General features: G+C 45.1%; 1 protein-coding gene across 1 annotated transcript in view; it reads left to right on the top strand.

The window, feature by feature from the left end:
* The window catches only part of Gxylt2 (glucoside xylosyltransferase 2), a 90374-nt gene that overhangs the window by 19613 nt on the left and 48117 nt on the right, over window positions 1–22644 (top strand). Inside the window, exon 2 of the mRNA XM_038320627.1 lies at window positions 8285–8474. Coding sequence (XP_038176555.1) covers window positions 8285–8474 — 190 coding nt within the window. The remainder of the gene's footprint in view (window positions 1–8284; window positions 8475–22644) is intronic.

Below are 22644 nucleotides of genomic sequence, written 5' to 3'. Positions count from 1 at the left end.
AAATTAAAGAATCAAATAAAAATAACAATTAAAATTATATGCATGCTGAACATGCTAGCAATGCTCTAATCCCAGCTCTCAGGAGGCAGAGGCAGGTGGATCTTTGTGAGTGTGAGGCTAGCCTGGTCTACATAGTAAGTTTCAGGACAGACAGGGCTACAAAAGTGAGACCCTGTATCAAATGTATGTGTATAAACCACACACACACACACACACACACACACAGACACATGCTATCAAGCAGCTGTAAAAAATAAAAAGTATGTGTTCAATTGAATAAAGACCTGATTACAACATGAAAAAGTAAAAATTGCAAAGCAATTTTCATCTGATAACTTTAATATTTTATATATTTTTTAATATTTTAACTATTTGGGAGGCACAGTGCATGTGTGAAGGTCAGGGGATACCTTGAAGGAGTCCATTTTTTCTTCTACTATATGGGTCCCAGGGATCAAATTCAGGTCATCGAGCTTGAGCCTTCTTGCCAGCCCTAGTATTTTAATAGACTGCGCTTTATGGCTTTTAGCTTCAAATGTACATTATTTTCACCTTTTTCCTAAGGAGAAATGTCTATTTGTGTTATCTTTTATGATATATAATGTTAAATATGTGGTGTAAAACACAATGAAATACGCAATCATCAGCTGGTGTAAGCTTGGGAGAAGGAACTCAGATCCATGGTAGAAGATAAAAGTACCAATACTCCTCTGGCCTTTCTCCCATGAAGGAGGCAGCCAGGCAAAGCACTAGCAAAGACATGACAGGCTGGAGAACAGAATCTGTGTTGGATGTCTCAGGGAGACGATGAAGGTGAGCTTGTGAAGGGCACAGAGCTGCAGGATCAGGAGGCTGGAGGCCCCTACTGAGTTGGGGCTGAGTCCTCAACAATATTGTTGGGCACCTAGCTAGGCAGAAACGCTGTGACCCGGAACTAAGCCCCAGTGGGTGAGGACTGACCTGGAAGTAGATGGATGATACCAAGAGGGGAGGAGAGGGGGAAATGCAGGGGAGTTCTTAGTGCCCTTCACCCTCTGGATGAAGGCACATCCCTGTGTCTGGTGATGACCACGAGAAGCCAGGAGTATCCTGCTTCCTCTCCTGAGTGGGACAGGCACCAGGAGAAAGTGGTGCCTTCCCAGGATTTCATCAAGGCAAGAGAAGGGAACACTAAGCAAGAGCTGAGGTAGGGCAGGTGTTGCCAGCATAGGGCCAAAGGTAAAAGGTCATTGAGAGCATCCTGACCTGGAACTGTAGGTGGGAAAATGTGTGTGATATATGTGTGTTGGTAAGCAACCTTCAGGGACTCCCCAAGACTATGGCATCCAAATCTCTTGTCTCTGTCTCTATCTCTGTCTCTGTCTCTCTCTGTGTGTCTCTGTGTGTCTCTGTGTCTCTGTCTCTCTCTCTCTCTCTCTCTCTCTCTGTGTGTGTGTGTGTGTGTGTGTGTGTTGACTGAGTTTTCTGTCCTGCCTGGTTCTTGCATTCGTTAAGTCCCAAAGAAATCAATTAACTATAAACTGATTGGCCCAATAGCTCAGGCTTCTTATTAATTCTTATAACTTATATTAGCCCATTATTCTTATCTGTGTTAGCCTCATGGCTCAGTACCTTATTCAGCAGGGCAGTCACATCTTGCTTCTTCTGTGGTTGGGTCAGGACTCCAGAGGAATGGACTTTCTCCTTCCCAGAATTCTCCTGTTCTTCTTGGCCTGCCTCTACTTCCTGTCTGGTTGTCTCGCATATACTTCCTGCCTGGCTACTGGCCAATCAACGTTTATTTAAAATAAAATTGACAGAATATAGATCATGATCTCACACCGTGTGTGTGTGTGTGTGTGTGTGTGTGTGTGTGTGTGTGTGTATGTGTGTGTGTGTGTGTGTGTTTGCCAGGCAGGGAGTCTCCCACCATCTGCGGTATAGACCGTTTCTTCCAGTCACAGCTGGAGGCATGATGGGAGCTGTGAGTCAGAGTTGTGGGAGAAGTTGACCAGGAAAGAGGTGACTCAGTGGGTATTTCAAAGGATGAATCAAGGCAGAGTGTGGTAGCCATGTCCGTAATCCCAGCAATTGGGCATCAGAGGATCAGAAGTTGAAGACTAGTCTCAGCTACATAATAAACTCTGGGCCAGCCTGGGCAACAAGAGACCTCATCTCAACAAAGAAACAACAAACAAACTGGCTGGAGACATAGCTTAGCTGGTACAGTGCTTGCCTTGTAAGCAGGACCCGGGTTCAAACCCCAGGACAGGCATAGCGATGCAGTACCCCTGTGGTTTCAGCACTGAGAGGCAGATCCTTGAACTCCTGGCCAGTCAGCCCAGCCTGATAGGTGAGTCCCAGGCCAGTGATAGTTCCTGTCTTAGACGATGCTGAGGATGTCCTCTGGCCTCCATACATACCACTCACCCGTGTGCACATGCCCCTGCGAACAGTGCACCATTGTGCATGTGCACTTGTGCACACATCCACATCCACAAAACAGATTCCCCTACATTCCGAACAGCAGATGTCTACTCCAGTTGCTTTTTATAAAACAAGCCAGAGCGGAGTTACCACCCTACGTCTGGCCAAGTCCAGAGCCCTGAGGGGTTAAGAAGTTCCAGTTTCCTAGACAGAGCTCCTCAGATCCTTGCAGATTTGGGGGACATTTGAGAGGCGCTGAGTGTGCTGTAGGTGGGAGCTGGTGAAAGGCACACCATTGCTGCACCCCCATTCTTCATTATTCATGTGACAGCGCACCATGGCTGCCTGTGACCCAGAGCCTGAGGTTTGTACTGTAACGTGAGAGGGAGCAGTGGGGCCAGCGAAGGTCTCGCTAAATCCCAACCACTGGTGCTGGACCTGGCAGCAGAAGTGGCTTTTCATTACCTGTTACCAGATACCATGAATTATGCATGCCTAGGCCCTTGTTTTCTGTACTGCACAAGCTAAAGCACTGGAGCCTGCAGAGAGGCGAAGAGACGGTTTGCTCTGCCTTGGGAAGCAGGAGCTTTCCTTCCCTCCTTCCTTTCTTTTGGATTTGGTTTTAGGGTAGGGGCCAGAGCTCCAGCATGCTAGCTAAGCACTCCACCACTGAGCATGTCCCTGCTCTACATACTTTCCTCAGTGAGAAAAAGTATTTGTCCATCAGTTTGGAAGGCACACATACAAATACAGATAATGAAATGAATTTCTTTATGCTCAACACTCAACTTGAATTGCAACTTTCAGAACTGAAGAGATGGCTCCACCTTTGAGAATGTGTGTATGCTGTTCTTACTGAGGGCCTGAGTTCAGTTCATGATAATGTGGCTCAACCTTATCTGCCTGCAACCCCAGCTCCAGAGGATCAACATTCTCTTCTGGCCTTTGCTGACATGTACACACACACACACACACACACACACTCACACATTCATTTAAATAAAAATGAATTCATCCATGAAAGAAAAGAAATACAACTTTTAGTTAGCCTCCGGAAATAGCTACCGTTCTGTATTGGATTGTTGGTATAATTTACTTTTATTCCATATACATCTGCAAATAAGATACAATACTCCTTCTTTCTCTTATTTAAGGGGATTTAAATAAAAAACAAATAAACATACAAAATGGTATCACACTGATCGTCATGATCAGCATACACATGATAATGGATTTTTCTTGCATATTAACATTGCAGTATTTTTAGATACTAAAAGGTCAATAGGACCAAGAGCATTAGAGAATAAGAATCCTGTATGAAAATGGATGCTATTAAGTCTGGTGGTTATTTAACCCCCAGAACTGCATTTAAAGCCCCAGGCATCAGCACCATTATGCTATGACAACACTCTTTCTTGTGTTGAAATCTGACTGTGACTATCCTGTTACAATCCGCACAAACGTCTTCACTTCCTCCTAGGCCCGCGTTGGAGCCTGCTGTTCTAGGTTATTCCTTTTCCCTGCTTTATGGTAATCCATGCTCTCACCATGGCAAATATGTTGGTGATCTTCTTTGCATGGTCATTGGTTTATTTTTTACACAGAACTGTTCTGCATGCTCTTGCATGGGATTGTGCAAACATGCAAGAGTTTTTGCAGGTTATTCATGGGGGAGTCCATGAGGAAGAACAGGTGTATGCCCATCTTCATACCTGCTAACTTGACAAATGTCTCTTTAGGGTTTGGGCCAGTGTCCACTGTTCAAGGCCCAAGCTGTCTATTCCCTACCCCAACACATAGGGGAGCTTATCAGGGACATCCTTTTATTTATTTTGCCATCTTCCCCAGTCAGCAAAAATTTAAATATACTTAAATTTGTTTGTACCAGCTTACTGAGGTTTAGATTTATTGTCTCTGAGTAAAGATGAGCATGGTGGACCCCTTCTGTTTAGGGGTAGGGAAGGCATTCCTCTTTCCATTCTGAGGATGGAATGAGAGGTCTCTTGCATGCCAGGCAGGTGCTTTACCACCACACTATATTTCAGCCCCTACTTGTCATTACCTTTGCAACACACCCATATTCCCAAATACAGGGCAGCTTTTAAGCAACTGTTCACATTGAGTCTTGTACCATTTTTAATACTTATGTGTATACATGAGTGTGCAAGTGTGTGTGTGTGTGTGTGTGTGTGTTTATGTGGTGATAAGAGGACAACTTGCAGGAGTTTAAAGGTTGGTTCACTCCTTGCACCATGTCGTTCCAGGGACTCAAACTCGGGTCCTCGGCTGTGACTACAAGAAACTTCTGCTGGAAGAAACATCTCGGAGGCCTCAGAGTGTTTTGGGCCTTTTGGCTGGTGCGTTAGCCATGATTAAATCATCATCTTAGTGCCGTTCACATGGCCTCTCCTCCCATCCACATGAGTTAGCTAATTGAGAATTGGTTTTAATAGTGGGTGTGACCCCTCTACGAGGTATATACCTGAAGACCAGCAGGCATGCGGGTCCCGAGAGGTGGGGTCCTCATGGTTTCCAGGCTCGTCCGGACTTAGTTACTCCTCTGCCACTGTCCCCTAGAGATGCTCTGTCCCCAGTGCCCGAAGCCTCTGATGGATTTCTTGTCAGGGCGGCCTGTCTTCACTTGCCCGGCGTCACACTGCACAGTCACCCACCATGGATGAGATCCCACCCTGTCAGCTGTGTTCTGTCACAACCTTTTTCACCCAAAAGATATTTTTATTTTACGTGCATTGGTGCTTGGCCTGCGTGTATGTCTGTGTGAGGGTGTCAGATCTTGGAGTTAGAGACAGTTGTTTGCTACCATGTGAGTGTTGGGAGAATTGTATCTCTCCAGCCCCCACTTTTGACTTTTTTCTGCAAGGTACTTAGGGATTGTCCCCCTACCCCTGTGGGTGTGTTCATGTGTGTATAGGGACATGTGTGTTTGGGGACATGTGTGTATGGGGACATGTGTATATGTATGGAGGCCGGAAGACAAGCTTGGGTGTTGTTGCTTAGGCTCCATCCAATTTTTTTTTTTTCCCCTGAGACTGTTTCTTGCTTATCTGGAACTCAACAAATGGCCTAGGTTGGCTGACTGTTGAGCCCCAGGGACCACCTGTCTTGCCTCCCTAATGCTGGCATCACAAGTGGGCAACACTGTGCCTAGCTTTTCTTAGCCAGGTTCTGGGGATCAAATTCAGGTTCTCCTGCTTTCAGAGCAAGCCCTTCACAAGCTGAGCCCTGGTACGGGAGAATTGTCTATATTCTGTTAATCATGTTTTAAATAAACGCTGATTGGCCAGGCAGGAAGTATAGGTGGGTCAACCAGACAGGAAGTAGAGGTGGGGCGATGAGAACAGGAGAATTCTGGGAAGGAGGAAGCCCATTCCTCCTAGTCCTGTCCAGACCACTGAAGAAGCAGGATGTGACCTGCCCCGCTGAAAAAGGTACTGAGCCATGTGGCTAACATAGATAAGAATAATGGGTTAATATAAGCTACAAGAGCTAATAAGAAGCCTGAGCTAATGGGCCAATCAGTTTATAACTTATGTAGACCTGTGTGTGATTTTCCTTGGGTGCTTACCAGATGTGGGAACTGGGCAGGCTAGAAACCCCAACAAGCAGCAGGCCCTCATCTTACAGAGCCTGCCACCTTTTCAGTGTTATTTCTCTTCTTCCCATGTCCTCTGGAGTGACTTCTCCATCTTTGCTTGGTTCAGCTCTGTTCTAGAATGCTCTCTCACACATAATGGACCTTTAGTAAAGATTTGTCCATAAAGGAGTGGGTGGTGGTTAGTAAAGATAAAAGAGAGAACACTTTGGAGAGAAATTAGAATGAGTGAAATGAATGAATGTTTATGTGTCAAGTCCAAATGGCTTAGTTAGGTTTCTATGGCTACGACAAAACACCATGACCAAAATGCAAGTTGTAGGGGAAAGGGTTTATTTGGTTTACACTCCCACATTGCTGCTTAACACTGAAGGAAGTCAGGACAGGAACTCAAACTGGGCAGGATCCTCAAGGCAGGAGCTGATGCAGAGGCCAGGTGTGCTACTTACTGGCTTGCTTCCCCTGGCTTGCTCAGACTACTTTCCTACAGAACCCAGGACCACCAACCAGGGATGGTACCACCCACCATGCCCTCCCTCAGGGATCACTAATTGAGAAAATGCCTTACAGCTGGATCTCACGGAGGCATTTCCTTAACTGAGGCTCCTTCCTCTCTGATGACTCTAGCTTGTGTCAAGTCGACACACAGAACCAGCCAGTGCACCTAGAAATACACTGTGTGGACCAAAATAAAGCCACAAATGGGGACAGAAGTGTGACTGAATGTGACTGAGTGTGATGACAAGCGACCATCCATTCAGGTAGGCTGTATTGGTGGCAGCTGAGATGTAGTTAGGAGTCCTAATTGGCAGTTTGTGTTTGATCTTGAAGGCAGGTAAGCCTCACCTGATTCTAATTGGAAAACTAACAAGACCGGCATCTTGGAACCCCACCAGCACCCCCACACCAATGAGGATAGCACATTAGTTTGGGGACTACAGTTAAAGCTGAGATGAATAGACCTCCCACGGGGCTGTCTGTCACTGTGACAGGGGAGAGAAGTCAGTGGCCACATCTGAAAAGAATAGGGGGACCGGAGAGAAGTAAGAGATTCATAAAGATACCATCTTTCCTCGGGACTCCCAAAGTTAGTGAAATCCAAGAACCAGCTGCATCTAGCCTGGGCTGAGCCACCAGGCCATGCTTCTGCCAAGCTTGCTCTTAAGTAATCAAACTGGGACATGGTCCAGGTTGCTCCACCCACAGCTTCAACTTCCCTCTTGGTGAAGCAATCTGGAATGGGCCTGCAAGCACGCCAGAAGGGGTGGGGGAGCGGGGGGGGGGGGGGGGGGGAGGGGTGGAAGGCCGCAGAGTGAACTGGAAGGTTTTGGAAGGAAGGTGGCGTTTGACATCCAAGTTCCCCTGCTCTCCAAATCTTTCGTGCGAGTAAATTGCGTTCATTTGTCTCTGGGCACCTTTTTCAGCCCGACTTCTTCCAGCTTGCCTGCAAATGTTTCTCAGTGGTGCTTTTGAGGCTTGGCTTCAGCTCCCTGGCTGGGACCAATCTTTATTCCTAGGAAATAGCTGGATGATGATCCTAGACTCCTGGATCCCATTTCTCCTCCCAGCTGTTCATTCAGTATTGGATACCTTGATGTTCGCAGGCTCGCGCACCTCCCCCCTGCCTGCTTCTCACTAAGCCCGAGTCTCATACCCACCACCTCACCCCCTCCTTGACCAGACAGGATTAACACCTGTTTCTTCAAGGCCACCCTGGGACGCCGTGGGCGTGGGGGCGTGTAGGTTGTTTGCTTCCTTCACCTCTTGCAATTACACAGCTTTCCTTCCATCCAGCAGTCACGCATTCCACGGCAACCTAAAAACCTCCAGATGAGGGGAGTATCATATTTCGAGGTTCACATGGGAAAGCCACGACTCACCCTTCTCTTGTTCAAATTGCATCAAATCTAATTTCCATGGCCCTGTGCTAGTGGGAACCCCACAGCCCCCAGTCAGCTGTCGGAGTTTGGAAATGATATTTCCAAACACAGTCCTGTAGGCAGCCAGCAGGCACTAGACAGCTGAGTGCTGGCAGAAAAAGCCCCAGACACCTATAGCCACCCAAACAGTGACTCATCTCATTATGGCCAGGATAAATATGGGAATAAATGGTATTTTTCTACAAGCAGGAAGAATTGTCAAAATGCTTATCACTTTCTAAAATATAACAGATTGTGCCTGTTCATGTTTTGAAATGTTCCAACCATTCAGTGTGGGTTTTTTTTAATTTTTTTTTAAAGTTCAGCTTGTTTTTCTTCTTTCTAGGAGGCCTGGGGAAGCTAGGAATTTGCACTCCGTGCCACCCGAGCTCTGGATTCACCTGGCTGTGGTGGCCTGTGGCAACCGGTTGGAAGAGACGCTGGTCATGCTCAAGTCCGCCGTGCTTTTCAGCCACAGGAAGATGTGCTTTCACATCTTCACGGAAGACACTTTGAAGCCCGAGTTCGATAAGCAGGTAAAGCAGGGTAAACAGAGGCACAGTGTTTATGGGAGGGCCGTTAGAACACACTGGGCGAGCAGACAATGCAGTTCACAGCTGGGGCTGGCTGCATGCTCAGTTGTTGGAAGACCTTGGATCCTTGGCTTGGGGCATTGCTTTGTTTGTGTGTGATTCAGAGATGGGCTCAGTTTCTAAAGCACTTGCTAAGCAAGCATGAGAACCTATGTTTGGGTGTCCATAACCCACGGTGGCATGTGTCTGAACCTATGTTTGGGTCTCCATAACCCACGGTGGCATGTGTCTGAATCTATGTTTGGGTGTCTATAACCCACAATAGCATGTGTCTGAACCTATGTTTGGGTTTCCATAACCCACAATGGCATGTGTCTAAAAATCCTGCACTCCTAAGCCGAGATGTGAAGTAGAGACAGGAGAATCTACGGAAGCTCATGGGCCAGCTAACTTGGCTTGTGCAGCTGCAAAAGTCAGACCCCGCCTCCAATAGGATACATGGTGATTGTCCAACAACCTCCATGTGCTCCAGGGCGTGAGTGTATGCCCAAGTTTGCACACACTAGCACACACAAGAATTTTTAAAATTGGGCCAGTCATGTTCTCCTCTTAGACATATTGGGAGCATATGAACATATGACGTGCACTCAGTCTGTGTTGGGTTTTTAGAACTGTCTACCTTCCTGGGGCAAATAGCTTATTTTTATATATTGAGGAGAGAATTTTAAATAACAAGTAGCAAGCTCAACGAGATAAATCCAAATAAAGGCAGAGTCCTCACTACCCTCCAGTCTCATATAAGAGATGTCAGAGCTAATGATTTGGGGGAGTCCTGCCATGTTTTCCTTTTTACCCAAAGGTCAGTGTATGTTTCTGTATGTAGACACACATATGTCTGTTCATATGCACACACGTACATATACAGATCAGGGCTGTGCTCTCCTGGATTCTCTGCTGTGAGGCCATGTCAGCCTTGATCTGGGCTAGTGCTCCAACACCCTCACTCCCTTTTTGGCAACTGTGGAGATTTTGTTATGCAGCTGGGTCTCCGTTTACTTGGCTCTTGCCTCTCTGAGTTTCAACCCACACAGAAGAGCTACGGAGAGACCATTCCCTCTGTGGAGGTCCTGCCCGACCTCGGCAGGTCATGCTTTGTTTTCCTTGGATGTTTTACGTTGTACCAAGGTCTTGGATTCTGGCAGGGAGGGAACCTGCTTTGTTTTGTTTCTGCTGACTGAGTCAACAGTGATTCGTCCTGTCATCAGGCTAGCAGAGCTTGTGAGGAATGCCAAGAACAATGTATTGGGCAGAGAGAGACTAACAACAGAAGACTGGAGAATGTGTTATGTTTCCTAAGGAAAAAGTCACCTCCAGATGCCACCGAGAGCAGCCAGGAAAGGGTAGTTTTAGAGCTTTGGAGTCAATTGGAACAATGCCTTGTGGAATGCCTCGGGACAAGGGAATGAAAAGATTGGAACACTCCCAGTTGGCTGCTTTTAAGCGGTGTTATAAGGGAAAGGACAATGACAACATAAAGATTATGGTAGGTTATGTCAGCTGATGATTCATGATTTCTTCTCATTGATCTTCACAACTCTTTGCAGAAAGAAACCCTGTCTAATTTAAGGGTTTTTTTTTTTTGTTACTGTATTAAAATACCCGAGGCTAGGTAACATTTTAAAGAAAAAACGGTTCACTTAACTCAGAGCTTTGGAGGTTCAAGATATGGTCCCAGTATCATCTTAGTCACAGGCATACGGACAGAGTTGCCTCCAGCTGTTCATACCTTTCATACCTTGTCTTTAAGGCTCCTGGCTGAGGCCCCAGGATGGTGAAGCATAGTCCCTGTTCTTACTGGGATTTGTCTGAATTGCTGACCCATGGATTCTGAGTGTGCAATAGGTGGCTGTTGGATGAGTCACAGTGACTGCCATGTTGCAATCTCGGAGTAGCCTCCTCTGGGACACCATACTCAGTGCTTACGATGCTCTGCTGTGTGTTGGTTTCCCTGATACACTTTCTCTTGAGTGGCTTCAAGTCTCTGTGAAACCAGTGAAGGGTATTGCCATAAGTGTTGCTGTGGTTTGAATCTGGACCGTCCCCCAAATGCCATGGTAAACTCTTGGGCCTCCTTGGTGCTGCTAGGAGGTGGTGGACCCTCAGGAAAGTTAAACCTGTGGTTTTCAGTGCTTGTAAGTGTCTATTGGGGCCCCAGCTCCTCTCTGTTTTCTCTTTTAAAAGAAGATTTATTTAATTTTAAGTGTGTTGTTAATTTCCTTCATGTATGCCTGTGTACCACATGCATGCAGTTCCCACAGAGGCCGGAAGAGGGCATCAGATTCCCTAGAACTGGAGTTAGAGATGGTTGTGAGCTACCATGTGAGTGCTGGGAATTGAACCTGGGTCCTCTGGAAACAGAGCCAGTGCTCTAACCACTGAGCCATCTCATATATTTCTACTGTATGCATTGCTGTTGTGATCTGCTTCCTTGTCACAGGTCCCATAGCAACTGGACTGACCAACTAGAGCCTGGACCTAATTTTTTCCCTCATTTTGACTTTTTGGTTATGGTGTTGGTTTAGTTCGGTTTGGTTGAAACAGAGTCTGATGACATGTGTCCTGCCTGCCTGCCTGCCTCTGCCATTCAAGTGCTAGAACTGAAGATTGCACCACTCTGCCAGGAACCTTTCCTCTTTTTAAGTCGACTGTAGTAGGACTGCTACAAGTAGGCTGCTTGTTCATTTCCTGGCGCCCAGACTCCCAAAATAACCACACAGAAACTGTATTAACTAACTCTCTACTTGGTCTATTAGCTCTAGCTTCTTTTGGGCTAGCTCTTACGTCCTAAACTAGCCCATCTCCATTAATCTGTGTATTACCACATGGCTGTGACTTACCGGGTTCCATCCCCAGCGTCTGTCTCTGGCGGGGCTACACGGCAGCGTCTCCCAACTCTGCCTTATTTCCCCACCTAACTCAACTCTATCCTATCACAGGCCAGGGCAGATTTATTCATTAACCAATAAAACACATAGACGGAAGGACCTCCCACACCAGTGGATGACCTCAGGTATTTCGTTGCAATACAGTCAGGCTGACTACCACAGGTATTAAGCGACTGGCACAACATGTGGTATCATCTCTTTTCCATGCAATAATTATGGTGACGGTTTAGATTTGAAACCCGAGACTCTCTGTAGGTGATAGGAGGTCCCTCTGCTTCCGTTTTTGTCATCCATATCTCAGGACAAACCATTCTTCTTCTGAGCATGTTTGCAGAGTACCATTGTGGGGCCAGTCTGATCAAAGATTTGTTCTTTCACTCTGCAAAGATTCTCTGGAATGTGCGCTGTCTATTGGGCATTTTGTTACCGCAGCTGGCTGAGGCTGGGTTGTGGGGAGGGGGTGGTGTCACCCCTTTCCTCTGCTGTACCCAGAACTAGCATTTTAGGCATGTTCAGAGTTTTCCGTGATAACTTCCTGGGATATTTAGAACCACGTATTTTTATCTTGGGATGCAATTTAAAAAAAAAAAAAAAGTCAACCACCATTGCCAAGCCTCAGCAGCTGCACCATGGGTTAGGTCTTCTATATTTAGAGCATTCCTCTTCTTTTTTAAAAAGTTGTGTTATATGCAGCCTCTCTTTAAGAGAAAAAGAACAAAAGGCTCCAGAAGTTGCTTTTAAAAGGTATCCTGAGGCTGGGGAGATGGCTCTACTTGTTAAAGGGCTTGCTAAGCGAGCCAGATGAGCCGAGTTTGATCCCGGGAATACAGGAAAAGGGCTCCAGGTAGCTCACATTAGTTAGCCCAGAACGCCTGCTGTGAGATGGCAGCAAAGACAGAATCACCCAGAAGCTCACAACCCTGGAATAAAGGGAGGGCAACAACATGAGAAACTGCCTTCAGAAGGTGGAAGGGGACTCTCTCCTGCGCGCGCGTGTGTGCGCGCGCGCGCACACACACACATACATACACACACACACACACACACACACACACACACACAAATTCGTGATGGGAAGGGCTGAACTTTGAAGGGGAAGAAGAGCCAAACAGAAAAGAACATAAGCCTGAGGACCTGATTTCCACCCCTGAAATCCCTGGTGGAAAGAAGTGACTCGCAGAGGTGCATTCCAGTGTCCAAGCCCCTGTCCATACCTTCATAAGCAAACAGCTCCAGACTGCCTGCAGCTCTGAGCCCTGGTGACGGGCTGCCAGAAGGAAGGCCTTGTACGGAGGAAGTGTGAGCAGCCAAAAAAAGTTTAGCACAGATCAGTGGCCATATTTGGATCATTCCAGAGGAAGTCCCTAGCAAGGGCTTTGTTGGAAGTTTTGGGTGAGCTTAAGTAGCAGGCAGTTCCTAGAGGTTAGCCTGGGATGGCGCTGTTTGACCTACACAGGTCTCAGCTGCTTAGGTAGAAACCTGTTTGTTACTGGGAACTGATGAAGCCTCGTAACCTCTGTGTCTGCTCCTTTTCCCTTGCTGTGATAAAACACCATGACAAAGGCAGCTTATTAGAAGGAAAGGTTTGTTTGGGCTTCTGGTTCCAGAGGGGTAAGAGTCCATTGTGGCAAGAAAGCATGGCAGCACAGGCTGGAGCAGAATTCTGAGGACTTACGTCTTAAACCCCAAGCAAAAACAGAACAGCATGTGGCTTTAAGACCTCAAAGCCTACACCTAGTCACACACCTCCTCCAGCAAGGCTGCACCTCCTGATCCTACCCAAACAATGCCAGTAATTGGGGCCTAAGCATTTAAACATCCGAGTCTTTGGGGGACATTCTCATTCAAGTCACCACAGCCTCCCAATTAACTATCCTATTAGAAGCAATAGTTATAGCAGTTAACTTCTCAACAGAAATACTAGCTAACACACAATAGGATAATAGCTTCAAAATGCAGAGAATACATCAGCTTGGATATTCTTCCCTGGCTAAACTACACACGGAGAATGAGAGAATTAACTGCAAAAGATCATCATTAAAGGAGACTTTATAGGATGTTCTTCAAGACAGAGTAAAGTGATCCAGAAGGAGGATGGGAACACAAGAAAAGAAGATACGCAGGCAAAGTGGAAGATTGATGATTTTAAAAGTAATACCTGCCAGGCAGTGGTGGCGCATTCAGAAAGCAGAGGCAGGCCGATCTCTGTGAGTTCGAGGCTAGCTTGGTCTACAGAGCAAGTTTCAGGACTGGCTCCATCACTACTGAGAAACCCTGTCTCAAAAACAACAGCAGCAACAACAAAAAAACCAAAACTTAATAACTAAATTGTTGAGTGAATTTGAAAAACCAGACTAAACTGTATCATCTGAACCATAGTTAGACTTTCCATATGTCCCGTAAGTCGGGAGTATGACGACAGCTAGCATCTGACTTCATACGGATACTATCATTTTGAAGAGAAGCACTAAAAAGAAGACATGACATACAGAACATGGAGGTGGAAAAGAAAGAAAGTCTTCATGTAGAAAGGAACAACAGATAAAACAAGATTGGAGATGGGAAAGGAACCAAAAAAGTGGAAGTGTAGCTTTGAACCTGGTAGAAACCGATTAAATGTACACTGTAACAAATATACATGGATTGGGGTTGCTCTGGCTGAAGACATGGACTGGGAAAGAGAGATTAGATCCTGAAGATCAAAATAAAGGAGACCCCCCCACATTCTTGGAGGGCTCAGTTAGGGCTCGATGTATGCCCAACATGTGTGCCTGTGCTTGTTATGCGGTCGGTCCTGTTGTACTGAGTGTCAGTCCTCCATCATGAGTCAAATGTTAGATGCTTTCAACTGTCACTCAAATTGTCAAGTATGGGGCTGGAGAGATCGCTTAGTGGTTGAGAGCGCTGGCTATTCTTCCAGAGGACCCAGATTCAATTCCCAGTACCCACATGCTAGCTCACAACTGTCTGTAACTCAAGTTCCAAGAAATCTGACACCTTCACACCAAGGCACATAAAAATTAAATAATTATTTTAAAAAAGAAATTGCCAAGTACTCCCAATGTTTCTAAAAGTTTGTGTTTATAAAAATGATGTTTGTTGCCAGGCAGTGGTGGCACACACCTTTAATCCCAGTATGTGGGAGGCAGAGGCAGGTGGATCTCAGTGAGTTCAAGGCCAGCCAGGTCTACAGAGTGAGTTCCAGGACAGCCAGGACTGTTACACAGAGAAACCCTGTGTCGAAAAACAAAAACAAACAGAAAAGATATGTGTACATTTTAAACAAATAACCAATAGATTTGTGAACCACAAATTAAAAAGACCTTGCCACCACGATATTGCTCAGGAGAACAATTTTGACATATTTTTCTATTGCATGTCTGTGCTGGTTAGTTTCTTTGTCAATTTGACAAAAGCTAGAATCATCTGGAAAGAGGAAATGTCAATTGAGGAGTTGCTTCCGTCAGACTGGCCTGTAGGCAATTCTGTGGGGAATTTTCATTACTACCCATTGGTTATGGAGGGCCCAGTCTACTGAGGTGATACCACTCTTGAGCAGGTCCCAGATTGTATACGAAAGCAGGCTAAGCCAGCCATGAAGGAGAGTAGGCAGAGTTTCTCTGTGTCCTGCCAACCGTTCCCAAATAACCACATGTAGACTTCTTATTAATATGAAAGCCAATAGCTTGGATTTGTTTTTAGGTAACTCTTGTGTAGAAGGAGCTGCGGGCCTGCTTTCTGTCCCGCCCAGGTCCCACACTGCTAGCTTAGCCCCGGAAATAACACACAAATTGTATTCTTTTAAACACTGCTTGGCTCATTAGCTCTAGCCTCTTACTGGCTAACTCTCACATCTTGATTAACCCATTTCTAATAATCTGTGTAGCACCACGAGGTGGTGGCTTACTGGGAAAGATTCTAGCCTACATCCGTCTCAGGTTGAAAAATCATGGCGTCTGACTCACTTCCCTTCTTCCCAGCATTCTGTTCTGTCTTCCCCGACTACCTATGTTCTGACCTATCAGGCCAAGCAGTTTTCTTTATTAATTAACCAATGAAAGCAACACATAGAAAGATGACCCTCCTCCATCACTCTTGTAACTTCAATTATCCCATTTCTATTCATTGATGTGCTGCCTCAAGGCTTGTTTACCTCACATATGTACATTCCACGCTGCTTCTTCCCCCACTCCCAACTCCACCCTTCTTTTTCTCTGTCCCCCAAATCCTGCCTGGCTGCTGACCATTTAGCTTTTTTATTAAACCAGTCACAGTGGCATATAGTCACACAGTGTAAAAGAATATTCTACAGAGGAGCAAGCCATTAAGCAAGATTCCTCCATGGCCTCTGCACCAGTTCTTACCTCCAGCTTCCCCACCAGAGTTCCTGCCCTGACTTCCCTTCATGTTGCACTGTAAGCTTTAAACTGAAATAAACTTTCTTTCCTACCCAAGATGCTTTGGGGCATGGTGCTTTATCACAGAAACAGAAAGCAAACTAGAACAATACATTTTCATATGAATATCAGAAATTAAATCATACACCGTGTTCTTTCTTTTACTAACAGTGCATAGATAATAATTAATTTCGTCTAAAGCAGGGGGTGTCTTTTTAAAGTTTTCCTGTAAAACACCAGTTGTAGCAACTGTTACTTTGCTGATGTTATGGATCACAGTTATATTCGCCCCTGTCATTAAGTGGCCATAACAATGTGATGTGCATGTGCAGTGTGTGTGTGTGTGTGTGTGTTTGTGTCTGCATTCCATTCTATTTAGGGATACAAATTCAAGTTTCATGTAACTTTTTTCTATCACAAAGCATGAGTCTTTTGATTTTTTTAAAGATTTATTTTTAATTATGTGTATGTATGTATGTATGTATGTATGTGGGTATGTACACATGACTACAGCTGCCTGTGGAGGCCAGATTCATTAGGTTCCCCCTAGAGCTGGAGTAACACGTGGTGGTGAACCACTTAATGGGATGCTGAGAACTGAACTCAGGTCCTCTGCCAGAGCAGTGTGCATATGCTCTTAACCACTGAGCCATGTCCAGTCCCCATGATTGTAGTAGTAGTAGGAGAAGCGGGCTGCTTCTTCTTCCCAGCCACCCAGCTAGCTTAACCCCGGAAATAACCACACAGAAATTGTATTAATTAAATTACTGCCTGGCCCATTATATCTAGCCTCTTATTGGCCAACACTCACACCCTCATCTAACCCCCATTTCTATCAATCTGTGTAACACCACAAGGTGGTGGCTTACCAGGAAAGATTCTAACCAGCATCAGTCTCTGGCAGGAGCTTCATGGCGTCTGCCACACTGCCCTTCTTCCCCAGCATTCTGTTCTGTCTGCTCCACCTACCTAAGTGCTGCCCTATCAAAAGGCCAAGGTAGTTTCTTTATTCAACCAATGAAAGCAACACATAGATAGAAGAACCTCCTACATCATGATGTCTTTGACTACCTTAAAATGTCAAGTTGGCTTTCCTGGGTGTGGTGGGCTGGGTATTGGTCTTTTGAAGTCATCATTTGCTGACTCTGGCTCTATGATGTGGTCACGAAGAACTGCATTGTATTCTGTTATTCAGACATATCCATAAGCTGCCAGTGACTGTTTATATTAAATTATTCACCAATAGCAAATAAAGCATTTTAAAGTCTTACAAGGATAAATGAGTTGCCAAGACACAAAAAGGCATGTAGAATCTTTTTTTAAAGATTTATTTATTTTATATATATGGTACTCTATTTAAACATAGAGCCTATATACCAGAAGAGGACATCAGATCTCATTATAGATGGCTGTTAGGCACCATGTGGTTGCTGGGACTTGAACTCAGGACCTCTGGAAGAGCTAACAATGTTCTTAAGCACTGGACCCTATCTCCAACCCCTTGCATGTAGAATCTTAAGTACATATTGCTAAGTGCAAGAAGCCAGCGTGTAGAGATAGGCCTGTGTGAGTCCAGTGACAGGGTTTTCTAGCAAACAGGAATCTAAGAGATAACAAAAAGATCAGTGATTGCTTAGAAAAGAACGGTGCATGGGTAGAACAAGGATTTTTAGGGTGGTAAACTACTCTGTGTGACATTGTAACTGTGGGAACCTGACTTTATGCATGTATTCAAACCATAGAACTGTGGCACAGAGAGAACCCTAATAGACACCACAGACTTTAGTTAATAATGCCAATCACAGGACTAGAGAGAGATGCCTCAGTGTTTAAGAGCATCTGTTCCTTTACAGATATCTGTAATTCCAGTTCTAGAGGATTTGACACCCTCTTCAGACCACCATGGGCACCATACACACACACATACATATATGTGCATATATTCAAGCAAAGCAATCTTATACAGAAAATAAGATAAATATTTCTTTAAATTTAAAAATTAACATTGGCCCATCAGTTAAAAAAAGGTGGACATAGTAGTGCCCACCTTTAATCCCTGTACTCAGCAAGTGGATTTCTTGTGAGTTCAAGGCCAACCTGGTTTACATAGCTAGTTCCAGGACAACTTGAACTACATAGTGAGACCTTGTCTCAAAAGAAAGTTGTTGTTGTTTTTTAAAATAATAATCAATAGCTGGGCAGTGGTGGTGCATGCCTTTAGTCCCAGTACTTGGGAAGCAAAGGCAAGTGGATATCTGAGTTGGAGGCCAGCCTGGTCTACAGAGTGAATTCCAGGTCAACAAGGGCTACACAGAGAAACCCTGTCTCAAAAAAACAAACAAAACAATAAATAATAATAACAACCAATATTTGCCCATCAGTCGCAACAAACATGCCACAGCAATGTGAGCTAATAAATTGTGTGAGATGGTGAGAGGCAGGATGGTAATTGTTTACTTCGGCTCCGTTTTTTTCCTAAACCTACAAGTATTATAAAAAATAAGGTCCATTAGAAACTTATCTTTAAATCAACAGATGCAGAGACTGGAGAGGTGATGGCTCAGTAGTTAAGAGTTGAATCCTAAAAAAAAAAAAAAAAAGAGTTGAATCCTGTTCTCATGCGCATGGCACTCACAGTCCTCTGTATGATTTACATAAAGCAGCACAGTTCCCCCTGAGAGGTGCAGAGGGCCACGAGGGGCAGCAGGGTCCCACCTCTGTGGATTCCAGGAAGGTGGGAGGGGGCGGGTGAGAGACAGAGATGGATAGGCATGCCATGCAGAGTGAGTTTGGATATAGTTTATTCAGTAAAAGGGAAGGAAAGGGAAGTGGGAGAAAAGGAAAGAAGGAGGGAGAGAGAGAAACAGAGAGAGAGAGGATGGGAGGAGAAGAAAAAAGGCCCCAGTCACCTCTTCTGAAGAGAGATGGGACAGAGAGAGTGCAGGTTGGAAGCTGAAGGAAGATCCGCTTGTTTTGGCTGAAAGGGAGGGGAGAGTGGGTGGGGCTTGTCTCTTAAAGGGATAGCACAGACCATTACATTCCCATCTCTTTCTTATAATAAAAAGGCAGGAGGTTGGGGACAACAGGTTAAAGGAATTAGGACAGCAGATTCTCAAGTCTGCTTTCTGTTTATTTGTGGGCGTCATCTTGAGGGGAGCCTGAGAAAGCTGGGTGCTGGCCACGCTTTGGGACCTGGGGTCTCTCGGATATTTCTTTCACTTTTCTTTTTTTCTTTTCTTTTCTTTTGGACCACTCATAAGTGGTCCCCACTGTTAGAGACTGCTCGGAGAGGCCTCTATCATATCTGGCTTCTGAGTCGTCTGGACAGGGGCCAGTCAGCTTTGTTAACACCGTGCCTATAGAGAGAAGACGTTCTTCTACAGGCCTTGTGGTGTTGCTGTTTTTGCAGGTTTTCACATTTTCTGCTATGGAAACCCTCAAACTATCAGCCACCCGCCTGTAAATGCTCTGCTGGTGTCCCACCACCTCTGCTTTTCCTTTCACTGGGCAGCCCCTTCCCCTCCCTCAGCTTCTTCCCCACCTGTCTGAAAATGCTCATTTCCTCTCACTCCCATTCCTTCTATTCTATCCCTGCCACCGCTACCACTGTCCTGCAAGGGAGCTGTTTTCAATTCCAGCCTTTGTTCCCTGCCACAGCTTGTGGCTGGGCAGTGCCGTGACAGGGTAGATCACACCTCTAGGTCTCTCTTGTTATTATATTTAAAACTCCCATAGCTCAAAAAACATGGCTTCTCCATACAACACGTGACCACCACCATTTTTACTGGTCAGGTGACCTTACCACCATCTTAACTGAGGTCAGGTAACCTTACTGCCATCTTAACTAATGGCCAGGTCAGGTGACCTAGTCCTGCCAGATCTTTACCGAGTTATACCCTGCCTGCTCTTCCAGTTTACTTATGTTTTTGTCTCTAAATTCCTATTGCTGACTCTATTACATGTGTGTTTTGCACAGTGGCATGCCTTTGGTAGGGCCCACCAAAAGTATCCACTTTGCCCAATTCCTGTTCACTGTGTGTGTGTGTGTTTACTGTTAACTGTTATAATCATTTACCCATTATATATCATTTCAGACTAACAAACCAATAAGTCTCATGTTTTAAATTGGTATGTACTTTTAAGTCACTTACAAAAATACTATATATGTAATCCAACCCTGCTTTAAAATTAAACTGTTCTCTACTATTTTCAGTTCTGTTGTTAAGCTTCTATTACAGTTTTTTCTCCTTTCTGTCTTTTACAAGTGTAAATCTTACCTGTTGAGAGCCAGTACAGTCGAGCTTGGACCCGGTTCTCCAATCAGATTCTATACTGTAGTTATAGCTCAACTATACTCTGTAAACAGCCCTCAACTGCTCAGAGATCTGGGAATATGGCATTTAAATGCTTAATTATTAAAAGACTTTTTATAACAAAAAGAGACAGGTTGGCTCCTAGCAGCAGCACTCTACTTCCTCCAAAGAAGACAGAAGACAGATGGGCACAGAACAATGTCCATCCTCAATTTGCTTCAACTGCCAAGTGCTGCCCACTGGGAAAAACTGCCTTTCATCTAAACTCTGGACAGTGGACAGAATCACTGGAATCGACAGCCTAGCTGCTCAGGTCAAGGTAGGCCTGTCTTCCTACAGATTTCTTAGCCCACAGGATCTTCTGGAGCCTGGCAGGCCCTGCACTAAACAGCAAAAAGGCAAATACGACCCTCAGCAACCGTGGAGGACCCTGAGGTGTAGCTCTAGGTGCCAACTAAGTGAGTTCTCTGTCGTTTTTTAATCAATAACTCAAGTAAAATTTTATTCTTCTCAAAGATCTCTGATGCAGTTTGACAGCTAAGAGGTTTTGACATTTTAAAGAACAGCCTCACCAAACAAATTTCAATAAGCTACAAGTTAACAAAATTCTCTCTCATACTGCCTTTAATAGTCTTAAAGATACTTTTCATTATGCAAAAATATCTGTCACAGTCATTCTGATATAAATATGCTGCTGTTTAAAACTTACGTTTTCACAAACCTAAAAAATTCTTGTGAGTTCCAGGGAGCCAAACTGAAGGATCCACTTTAAACAGGACAGATACACCCCTCTCAATTCCCTGGTCCTAAAAATTTCTTCCCAAACTTAACTTTGTCCTCTGTTTGCCAGTACCTTAAACAGGTCTAAGAGACACTGGACATTTCCATACCACAAACACCGGATGAGAGCAAAGAGACCAGATACCCCAGGATGTGACTAGCACCCGGCTTTATAAGCAGGAAGCAGTCTTGAGAATCTGCCATTCCAATTGTGTCTAACTTCCCTCCTTTTATTATAAAAAAGAGATGGCAATGTAATGGTCTGTCCTGTCCCTTTAGGAGACAAGCCCCGCCTACTCCCCCTTCTGCCTAAACAAGCAACAAGCTGATCTTCCTTCAGCTTCCAACCTGTGCTGTCTTCAGAAGAGGTGACTGAGGCCTCTTTTCCTCTCCCTCCTCTCTCTCCTTCTCCCCATTTCTCTCTCTCTTTCCTCCTCTCTCCCCTCTCCCCCTCTTTCCCTTTCTCCCCATTCCCTCTTCTTCCCTTTTACTGAATAAACTATATTCAAACTCACTCTGCATGGCTCTGTCTCTCACCCACCACAGCTCCTTGTGGGACCAGATGCCCTGCCACTGACCCACCAAGGTCTCTCACCTGCCCCCTCCCACCCACCTGCAACCCACAGAGGCCACGGGTGGTGGGACCCTGCTGCCCCTCATGGCCCACTGCACCACTTGGGGAACTGCACTGTTTTATCTAAATGATAACACAGGGGAACAATGCTCTCTTCTGTCTTCTGCAGATACCAGCTGTGCAGGAAAAACTTGCAGACACATTTTGGTGGTTTTTAAAAAGATGTCCCCATAGGGGGTGGTACTGTTGGGAAGTGTGACTTTGTTGGAGTGGGTGTGGCCTTGTTGGAGGAAGTGTGTCACTGTAGAGGTGGGCTGTGAGGGCTCATATATGCTCATGCTATGCCCAGTGTGACAGTTGCTTCTACTGCCTAAAGATCAAGGTGCAGGACTCTCAGCTCCTTCTCCAGCACCATGTCTGCCTGTACACTGTTTGAAGATAATGGACTAAATCTCTGAAGCTGTATGCCAGCCCCAATTAAAAGTTTTCCTTTGTAACAGTTGCCGTGGTCATAGTGTCTCTTCACAGCAATAGAACACTAAGACACACATTAAATGAATAATTTTTTTTTTTTTTGGTTTTTCGAGACAGGGTTTCTCTGTAGCTTTGGAGCCTGTCCTGGAGCTAGCTCTTGTAGACCAGGTTGGCCTCGAACTCACAGAGATCCATCTGCTTCTGCCTCCTGAGTACTGGGATTAAAATTGAATAAATTTTTTAAAAAATTAACATATGCAAAGAAAAAACTTACTACAAAAGTTCTGAAGAATACAGAAATATCAACAGAAAATGAGACCCATAAGCACCACCTGTAAAGGTGTCCACTTTTAATAAGAGGATGCTATCTGTCTAGATTTTTTTCTCCACATATAAAAGACATGTGCTTAGGGGCTGGAGAGATGGCCCAGTAGTTAAAGACACTTTCTGCTTTTGCAGAGGATTCAGGTTCAGTTCCCAGTACCCACATTGGGTGGCTCACAATGGTAGTAGCTCTAGTTCCAGGGATCCAACACTCTCTTCTGGTCTCCACAGGCAATAGGCACACCACACAGTACACTTACAGTGCACATACACACCTGCATGCAAAACCCTCATTCATGTAAAAGTAAACCTTGAAATAAAGATGCATATATTTTTGCTATTAGATGGAGCCATATTAGAATTTTT

Source organism: Arvicola amphibius, chromosome 2, assembly GCF_903992535.2.
Source record: "Arvicola amphibius chromosome 2, mArvAmp1.2, whole genome shotgun sequence".
Lineage (NCBI taxonomy): Eukaryota > Metazoa > Chordata > Mammalia > Rodentia > Cricetidae > Arvicola > Arvicola amphibius.
Note: the sequence above shows the minus strand (reverse complement) of the source record. Positions and strands in the feature narration are given on the sequence as shown.